Source organism: Ovis canadensis, chromosome 11, assembly GCF_042477335.2.
Source record: "Ovis canadensis isolate MfBH-ARS-UI-01 breed Bighorn chromosome 11, ARS-UI_OviCan_v2, whole genome shotgun sequence".
Lineage (NCBI taxonomy): Eukaryota > Metazoa > Chordata > Mammalia > Artiodactyla > Bovidae > Ovis > Ovis canadensis.
In genome coordinates this window covers 45995469-46005472 of record NC_091255.1, presented here as the reverse complement: position 1 = coordinate 46005472, position 10004 = coordinate 45995469, and the positions used below count along the sequence as shown (strand labels likewise).

The window sequence follows — 10004 nt, the reverse complement described above, 5'->3', positions numbered from 1 at the left end:
GCCTAGGCTCTAACTTGAGCTCTGCTTAAGGTGGTGGGTGAAAGTGAAGTCGCTCAGTCGTGTCCAACTCTTCGCGACCCCATGGGCTGTAGCCTATTAGGCTCCTCCGTCCATGGGATTTTCCAGGCAAGAGTGATGGAGTGGATTGCCATTTCCTTCTCCAAAGGTGGTGGGTGGGCCCTGTTAATTAAGATTCCTCACCTGAAAGGTTAGGGCACCCGTTTGACATTTACCATTGTGAGGACTATATAAAAGGTATAGAAAACTGGGTGTCTCACGGGTGTTCAATAAATGATTCCCACCCATAAGGCTAGAGGGACCTGGTGATCACTATAGGAGGGAAAGTCAGTAAGGAATTTGAGAAATACTGCATCCTCTACTGGTTGATTCCCCTCAAATTCCATTTTCTTTCCTCTAACCACCATTGACCTGTATTTCCTTCACACTCACAGCTGAGTCTGCAGCCATAAGCTGGAACCTCTACAGAGGAAGCTGGAAGAGACTGAATATTTATTGGCCTATTAGGGTCTGCTCATTTGAGATAAGGAACATCTTACGAGGAAGGGGCTGGAGTTAACAGACACTAGAATTTATGTCTCAGGGCTACAGGGACTAGACTGTCCTAGCCAGGGGACAAGGCAGCCTTCATTCTAGGCCCGGCTCGACCATGACCTTGTGGTAGATGACCTTTGCAAGTCGTTTTATACGTGCTCGCGGTTTTCTGTTACTCGTTATCCTTAGTGGATAAACAAGGTTTTCTCCAATAAAAATGCAATATGAAGGCACTTTAAAAAATAATAATAAAGCAATGAATGAAGAATATTGGGGGAAGAAAAAAACTTGGAATTTTTTGGGGGGGTTTTTTGGTTCTTTTTTAAAACAAAGTTGTCCAGGTTTTATTCACCACCAGCTCCTCCCTCTTCTCCCTGCCTGTTGCGGTGCCCACTTCATTCCCAGTCAAGGGAGCGCTTCTCTGGCCTCCTCCGCTGTAATCTCCTGGGAGTAGAGGTCAGTGAAAAGAGCTGGCAGCCAGTAGTGGGCCTCCCCTGGGGCCTGCAGGTCCAGCCAAGCCAGCCCTTCCTTCAGCAGGTGTTCCTGGTGGAAAAAGGAAAAAGTCAGTTGAGAAAGGGGAGTTTCCACAAAGTAGGGTATATAATCTTCAAACCTATCTTGGCTTCAGTAGGGTTTTCAAGCTAAATCTACAAGAGTGCCTTCACACATCCACACAGCCGAACTGGAATGATGTGTTTAACCTAGATCTTTACCCGCTGTGTGAGAAATACTACCACGTTGCTTAATCTGTGCTGCTGGGAAAGAGGATCATGACAAGGGGGGATGTTGTGGAAGGAAGGTAGGGCCACAGAAACATTTGCTACATGGCCTTCAGTAAATCACTAACTCCATTCCCTAAAACAAATGGAGATCACTGACTTTCAGTTAACTTACTGGGTAACAGACAGCTACAAGACAGGGAAACCCTTTTGGAGAAGTTAATGGAAAGTCTGTATTAGAATGGACCCATAGTTCCTGTAACTGGAAGTATGCTCCAGATGGGTTGGTTTAACCCAATATTATTAAATAAATGCTTATGTCATCCCCACTTCACAGATGAAGTTAAGTCTTTAGTTTAACTGCCCGGGTAAGGATACTGAAAGCCAGGGCTCCTACATGTTCGTGCTACTCTCTCTTCACACTAGTCTTGCATTAGTACCAAGAAACTTGTATATATAACTATATATAAATGCACTAATTATAGAAATGTAATATCATTAGTTAACAATTCCCTTCACTCTATATCAACTGTTAATTTCAGTCAAACCACATTAACCATCTGACGAGGCTCTACAGGTCATGAGAGAAGGTGTTGGTGACTCCCCAGTGGCAGAGGCAGGCTGGTTGCACCTGTGTGCCAGGGTTTGAAGCCCCTTCCTTTGTGAGTTCTACCTCTCTGTGCCATCTGCAGAGAAACACTGGGATTACTTCTGTGTGGTAGCAACAGCCTTCAAGGCGAGAAGTTAGCAGAAAGAAGCTGCAGCCCTTGCCTGAGTGGTACCTGTCTACCCACCTCCTCCCATCTGGGGCCCATCTTTTCTCAGCCATTCCAAGAGTCACGTACCAACACTTGCCGCGCTCGCTCCGTCTCCCATTTAAGATTGGCCTTGATATCACTGACAGTCACATAGCCATTTTTCTAAAGGAAGGAATGGGGAGTGAGTTAAGTGTGTGCTTTCCCTTAGAATCCAGCATCTGCCCAGGGACAAGTAATTTATCCAGACAGGAGGGGGACCTGCCCTTGGGTAGAGCCTAAGGGAGCACAGAAAAGAATGTTTAGAGGTCCCAGCAGAGAGTAAGAAGTGATTTTCAGGATGACAGAGGTAGGCAGACTGAGGTGCTCAGTCTTAAGTAGAATCCCTGGTACTAAATATTAATGTAGACTTTTTTCAGAAAACTCGAGAGTATGGCAAAGATTCAGAATGATTAACTGATAGGAAGGAATGATGATCATCAAAACTGATCATAATCTAAAATAATTAAGAATTCAGCCCTTGTCCAGCCTCACCCGAACCATTCCCCAACCCAGAAAAGCCCTCCCTTGTTCAGTTCTCGTCTACATTACAGCACTGAAAACTGAACGTGTCTTCCCTAAACACATGATAAGGATCTGAAGGAAGATGGTATAGCTTGAGGCACTATTAAGGAACAGGAGGATGGTAAACAAGATTAAAAATTTTTTTCAAAGAATCCATAAAGTAGTTTTACAAAGACATCAAAAAAATCTGTTCACCGAGGATATTCAGTTAGTTGTGTGCATGTCTACTACTCCACTAGAATGTAAGCTCTTTGAGAGCAGGAACTATGTGGTGCCCATCTTTATTTGCCCCTACAGCCTGGCCCAGTGCTTTGCACTGTAGCTGCTCAATAAACATCTGCTAAATAAGCACAGGTCTGAGTAGTGCATCCGTTAGACAGTTTCAGCAAAAGCATGAGTGATGGTGGGGAGATGAGAAAATACCTTCCTAGACTCATGCACACACATGCACATGCATGCGCACACACACTCTCTCAGAAGGCACACCGGTACCTCCGCCAGCTGCAGCACCACCGTGTGATCCATATTGAGCTCAGCAGGAACAGACTGGATGAGGTAAGTGCCACCCACAGGGATGATGCCGAAGCCAGTGCCGAGTGCCTTTAGTTTCTTGATGGCCCTGATCAGGTCGTCTCTGAGGTGAGGAAGAGCTGCATAAAGATCCCTGGCAGACCAGACCTAGCAACAATGCAGTTTCATCTCTGCCCTAGGCAGGATACCCTGATGGAAGACTCACAGGTCTGCACATTTAACTACATTGGTAAAAAGGCAGGGTTAAAGTGCACCAAGTGGTGCCTGGACGTTCAAGGGAGATGGTAGAGGAGTCAGGCTTTCCATTCAGCAAGCCGTTCCAACACCAGAGGTAAAAAACATGCTTCCAGGAGCCCATCAGGAAATGTGAATAAGCGAGCTGAACTTAATAGGGAGTAGTCTGAACCATAGCAAAATACAGAATGCTTATCCATTTGAAAGGGGGCAACCCAGCTGATTACTGCCATTTGGAAATTCAGACCCAGCAGTGTTAGATTTTCTGATTCCTTAGTTGACAATTGACTGAAATTAGAGAAGAAAACCCACGTCTGAAAATGTGCAGACCACATATGCAGTCTACATGCCGATGAGCTTTTTTCACCTTTTCTCAGATTGGAGTCGTGCATAAAGGCTAGTGAACCAGGACCATTTAGACCTCATCTTCTGAGCTCAACTCTTTTCCCCAGCCTTTCTCAGTGCCTGCTCTAATCTCCTTGACCACAAATAACGTCAAGAGTATACAACACCTCAAGTATATTTTAAAAAACATGTATGTGTATACACACACATTCACATATTTATGCATGCTTAGAAGGAAATCTGTCAAATGTTTAATAGTTATAATCTCTCAGCTGAGAAACAATGGGTGGTTTGGGTTTTTTTATATCTTTTTTCAGTTTTCTAAAATGAAAATGTTTCTTCTGATCATAAAGAGGAATAAAAAAGATTTCTAAACTAGCCTAGATCTACAAACAGTAAGGAGAAAAGATTTCCACCTGATTTTTAAAAACCTTTCTATACTCCAAGAGGTTGGAAGACAAAACCTACTGGCTGACATCCTGGGCGAATTTGCCCCTTCCTTTTAACACCTGTTGATGCAGTTCCTCCAAAGTTATCAGACCTATTGGAGAGGGGGAACAGAAAGCAGTTGAAGGATTACCTTTATGACTTAAAAAAGTCAGCATCATATCTGAAAAACTATAAATGTTCTCTTGACACCAGGGCTGTGTCTACACAGCCTATGATTTCTAACTGGTTTTAAGCTTTAAGACCATTCAATATGCTTATTAAGATGACACCACTGGATGACCATTTTGAAGGTCACATTTTAGGGAGCTCAGAGACTCAGTTGGCATCACACCTTGGAGAAGCAGAGCAGGCCTACCGTTACTAATGAGAAAATCATAACCCAAACATATCATCTATCAGGGGAAAAGGCCTATTTTCTACCTCCCTATATGTTCTGTAACAACTAGGAGCTAAGCTTTCCTGACCAAAGACCTTTGGAGAATAGAATCATTCATGTTTACCGCTGGCCATGGAGACCAGCCATGAATTCAACTGCATGAAGCACTAACGTGCTTCTCAGGACCATACAGCTTCTCAAGACCTTATTGGCCTGCAGACTGCCAGACTGGAAAGATCATTTTTCAAGACTTATTTTTTTTTCTCAGAGAAGCCCAAAGCCCAGTCCACAGGACTCTATTCAGCCACCCTCACCTCCATTCCGGTGCTTCAGGGCCAGGCACACTTCAATAATCTGGACACCCAGCTCGTAATAGAAGTCCCCCACGCCTAGCATCTCAGACCAAAATCCTTTTCCAGCTAAAAGACAGAAAAACAAAAGCTAGGTTATTCATTAGTTAACAACTTTTTCTTTCAAAGCTAGATTAAAACATCTACTCTATGGGCAGTCTTCTCTGCCCAGTGTTAACCCCTCTGGACTCAGGATGCTCAACACAATCTGACTCTTGGTTATTCCTACTAAACAACAGGTCCAAAAAGTTTTAAAGGTGGGCAATCTAAAAAGCAGTGCTATTTGGCTGCTATCTCTGGCTCAGAGTGAAATATAATGGGACATATGGTCTAGACAAAGCTAAGAATATAAGCAGACCTGGCATTCAAAAGTCCACTGGAGATATTTTATTGAGTAAAAAATGCAGGTTATAAAGCAGTAATTACAGCATAATCCCATAGATCTTAAAAAAAAAATAGTTTATAAATATGATGAAGTGAATATGATTCACTTTCTATGTCTAGAAAGTAAATATACCTTAACCATACTTTATCTCTGCAATAACGGGCAGGGTCAAAAGACTTCTACTTTCTCATTTTCTTTTTTTTGTTGACTGACTGAAACACATACCACTTTTATCAAAACTAAATATTTTTTTTAATAAAGGGAAAAAACAGTCATAAAAAAATTTTTAGAGCACGTCATTCCAGGGAAGATCATGCACACTGTCTACTCAGCCTGCACTCCAACCTCTCCATCGTTCCCATCAAACTGGACATTCAATTATCCTGCTGGCCACTCCCTACAGATAACATCCTCTGGATCTCCCTGTAAGCCTTTACAGATGTTCCAGCAATAGTGACGACAACTAGGTGAGCTCTGTCCCTTAGCAACCAAACACTACCCCTACGGATTCCTTACAGGCCAGAGGATCCACTCCAATAGTGGCACACATGTCTTGAAACTGCACCCGGAACTCAGGATTCTTCCGGATCTCCTGCTTGTGTTTGCTGGCAAATTCTTCCAGGTTGGTCTTGAACATGTCCAACTGCTTTGACATCTGCAGGATGAACAAAGGGAAGGTTGGGGGCAAGCCAACCAAGTGATAACTAAATGCCAAGAGTAGGTCCCTGGGCCAGTGGCACAGCAAAGGCTGAAATGCCCTACTGTCTTCAGGACTACCATAATACCGTTAACTGTTCCCTTCCTTTTCTTTCCTGCCTCTCCTTCACAGTTCTGCTATAACAGAAATAAGATGCTGTAATGTTGCTTCAGTTCTAACATACACATTTCCCCCTACGTGTTTCTGTTCTGAAGTCAGTATTCATCTAACAATTCTTTCTTTCCCATTCTTTCTTGTTTAAAAATCTTCATATTTACTCATTCATTCACTTTCTTCCAGATTTACAGAGATAAAACTGACTTACAGCACTGTATATATAGCATTATACGACATAATTATCTGACTCACATACATCATGAAATGATCACAGTTAAGTTTAGTGAACATCTATCATCTCATACAGATACAAAATTAAAGAAATAGAAAAAAAAAGTTTTTCCTTGTGATGAGAACTCTTAGGATTTACTCTCTTAACAACTCATTATATAACATGTTGTAAGTGCTTTTCTTTTTCCCAGGGTTGGGGGTGGTGGGGTGGGGAATGTTATTAATCTGAAGGACCTACAAACAAGGACCTACTGTATAGCATAAGGAACTCCACTCAATATTCTGTAATGACTTATATGGGAAAAGAATCTGAAAAAGATATTGTGTAACTGACTCAACATGCTATACATTTGAAACTAACAGAACATTGTAAATTAACTATATGCCAATATAAAATAAAATTATTTTTAAAAAGCTAATGAAATTAATTGAAGATGCACCTAATAATCAATTTTGCAGCATTCACACAGTGGGAAATCTTCAGCAACTGACAGAAAAGCTAGATAGGAGAGTAAGCAAGCCTGGCATGAGTCAGGTGTGTTGTTGAATCTTTGGGTCAAGGACTTCCTTGAGGATAACCCTGGATAAAGAATCTCTGAGGAAGGGTTTTCAGTCTACAGTCTACCACATTACATTCTAAACCTACATTCTTTTAGCTTCAGGGGCTATTCTGATTTCCTATTTGCATTACTCCTTCTCTTTCCCTAATTAACAAAGCCTATCTTCAACCCACCAAGAATAACCACTCCTGGCCTAGCATGTCCTCATTTTCTCCTATTAAAAATTTGTGTGTTATTATAGTCACCATTTCCAGTTGATTCCTGCATGTTATCTCCCTCTATGACAGGGACCTTTTGAAGAGCACAGCCTGTGTCTACCTTCTTTCCTCAGTCCCAGGGCCCCAATTCCCTGCCTCACTGCCTCCTTTTCTTCACCAGGAAAAATAAATGAGTACACTAGAGGGCATGTACAGAAAAGGAAATACTAGAGAAGGAAACTGCAGGAACCACACCCTCGTCACTGTCACACACTTCTGGTATGCACCTAGATGTGATGGTGGTGGGTGCCAGAGGTTAGGCAATATTTCCATGTTATTCTTTGGCATTTAAAGTAAAAACTCAAAAGACCCAAATCAAAGACGTGCCTAATAATAAAATTTGAAGCATTCACACAGTAGGAAATCTTCAACCACTGACATGGCTCAAGTTTTCTACCACTTACTATCTATGTAACCTTGGATAAAGCACTTAACACCTCAGCGCCCTCAATTCTAAACTGCAAAGAACAGAGTTCTTTCTTGATAGAACTGTCAAGAGGAATGAACAAGACAGCGTACCTAAAGGAAATGTACATATGCCTGGAATGCTGAAAGTAGGTAATCATTCAAAGATGTCAGCTATTGTTGTTATTAGCAAGTCACCTTAATGATCTGAGCAGCACAGAAATCAGGATTTGCCAAATACCCTATTTTTGGTTGATCCAAACAATTTGGTTTATATCAAAGGGGTCCTGCCCAGCTTCGTGGGATCTCTTTTGCTACCTGGAGCCCTCCAACCTACTCACCTGGGCCAGCTGGTCCTCAGCCAAGACAGTCCCTCGCTCCTTGTACTTGGCCTGTCAGGCAAAGAGACAAGGATGAGTTGAGCGAATGGATGCTGGGGGCTCCCACTTGTATCGCCTCCTCAGAAGTATGAAAAGAGGAAGGTCTCGCAAATGGTTTTCCTTAGGGAGAGGAGGGAACAGACGACTCCCTTGTAATCAAATTGAGGGGCGTGGGGGAAAGGACTGATGGGTCAGGGGATGGTGACATTCCAATCCACCGGAAGCTGGAGAAACTCAGCTCCCCGGGATCCGAGAAGCCCGCGTCAAATTCTTTCGGGAGGCTATTTGAGGGTATAGAGCTCTGCTCGGAGAGATTGTCTCTCGCGAGTCAGGGGTGGCTGTGGGCCCGCCTTCTTCCCCTCACCTCGGCAAGCTTCTTCTTGGCGATGGCGCCAGCTCCCACCCCACGACGGTGCATCCCCGCCGTGGCCCGCGGGCCGCCCCACTGCTGGGACCCCGGGTCTCCACGTCCCGGGATCCACCACCGGCCCCCCGACGCGGAAGCGCGTGTCGTACGTCATCTTCGCGCGACGGAAGTTACGTCCCGACTTCCGGCTCCGGAGCTGGAATCGCCCACCGCCAGGGGCCGGCGGCCCCGCCTCTTGCGCCGAGAAGGAGCTGCAAAGCTGCGCCCGGGTGTTCCCACCCACGTGTACTCTGGGATCCTCTTAACTTCCTGTGGCCGTCCTCAACTGCCACCCCAGCTTCCAAGTGGAGGTCCGCCACTGCTCCTTGGCTGTCTGCCGAGTGCCGTACGCTGAGCTGGACACCAAGGATTCCGTATTAGGCATACAGCAATCGATTCTGTGCTAATAGGGTTTACCTTTTGGAATCACTCAGCTTCTGACTGGGGAAGGCCTTATAGTTAAGAACTTGGACTCTGAAACTAGTTTACCTAGCTCGTAGCTTCCACTACATATGATCCAGTTGTTTAGTCTCTTAAGTGAAGTCGCTCAGTCGTGTCCGACTCTGCGACCCCATGGACTGTAGCCTACCAGGCTCCTCAGTCTATGGAATTTTCCAGGCAAGAATACTGGAGTGGGTTGCCATTTCCTTCTCCAGGGGATCTTCCCAACCCAGGGATTGAACCCGGGTCTCCCGTACCGCAGGTGGACACTTTACCGTCTGAGCCACAAGTCGTGTGCTACTCTTAAGACCCCCATGGGGGAAAAAAAAAAAAAAAAAAAAAAAGACCCCATGGACCATAGCCGGCCAGCCTCCTCTGTCCAAGAGATTTCCTGGAGTGAGTTGCCATTTTGTTCTCCAGGAGAATCTTCCCCACCCAGAGATGGAACTCGTGTCTCTTGCATTGGCAGGCGGATTCTTTATCGCTGAGCCACCAGGGAACTTCAGGCAAATACCTTAATCACTTGTGTTCCATCCACAGTTGTGAAAGAGTAATACCTACTCATGAAGTTATGAGAAATAAGCCAGAAAATATATAACAAAGCATTCAGTACAATGTCTGCCACATGAATATCAGCTGTGTTTGTTATTCATCAGGTCTGTGATAGAATCAGTTTTCTGTGTGTTTAGAAAGCTCCATATGTGATTTCCAAGGGCTCTCCTTGTGGCTCAGATGGTAAAGAATCTGTCTGCAGTGCAAGAGACCTGAGTTTGATTCCTGGGTCAGGAAGATCCTCTGAGGAATTGCTACCCACTCCAGTGTGCTTGCCTGGAAAATCTCATAGACAGAAGAGCCTGGTGGGCTACAGTTCTTGAGGTTGCAGAGGGAGACAGGACTAAGCAACTAACACTTTCACTTTTCCTTTTTTTTTTTAAAGTAGGTGATTTCCATAACATTATTGAGTCTTCCAAAGGAGGAGCCAGTAGAGGTTTGGAGGAGCCAATGGAGGTTTCTTAAGTCAGAGAGTAGTAATAAATTTTTGTTACAGGAAAATTAGTGGCAACCTAGACTTAATTTTTGAGTCAGTTGTAGCAGTCCAAAGAAATGGTAAGGGGGCAATTAAGATGGTGGCAGTAAGGATAGAGAGAAGGGGACAAATTCAGGACGTATTAAGGTGGGATGATAAAACTGATGAGACGGGGGCAGTGAGTGAAAGTCGCTCAGTTGTGTCTGATTCTTTGTGACCCCC

At 44.2% G+C, this 10004-nt stretch overlaps 1 protein-coding gene across 1 annotated transcript; it reads right to left on the bottom strand.

Annotated features, from left to right (window-relative positions):
• Positions 1 to 822: 822 nt before the first annotated feature.
• Positions 823 to 8443, bottom strand: SNF8 (SNF8 subunit of ESCRT-II). The gene is made up of 8 exons (XM_069543207.1): positions 8273 to 8443; positions 7870 to 7920; positions 5778 to 5916; positions 4841 to 4945; positions 4169 to 4241; positions 3083 to 3224; positions 2117 to 2191; positions 823 to 1095 (listed from the first exon to the last, which is right to left on the bottom strand). The coding sequence occupies exons 1-8, from the start codon at positions 8324 to 8326 to the stop codon at positions 958 to 960; spliced, it is 777 nt and encodes a 258-aa protein (XP_069399308.1). The 5' UTR covers positions 8327 to 8443; the 3' UTR covers positions 823 to 957.
• Positions 8444 to 10004: the final 1561 nt, after the last annotated feature.

What these genes read in the sequence shown, in the direction of transcription:
- SNF8 (XM_069543207.1), bottom strand. Translation starts at nt 8,326, where the DNA reads ATGCACCGTCGTGGGGTGGGAGCTGGCGCCATCGCCAAGAAGAAGCTT. An exon ending in TGGAGTGGATCCTCTGGCCT is followed by an intron (nt 4,946 to 5,777) that starts GTAAGGAATCCG and finishes TCTGTCTTTTAG; the next exon opens with CTGGAAAAGGATTTTGGTCT. An exon ending in TTCGCCCAGGATGTCAGCCA is followed by an intron (nt 3,225 to 4,168) that starts GTAGGTTTTGTC and finishes TCCTCACCTCAG; the next exon opens with AGACGACCTGATCAGGGCCA.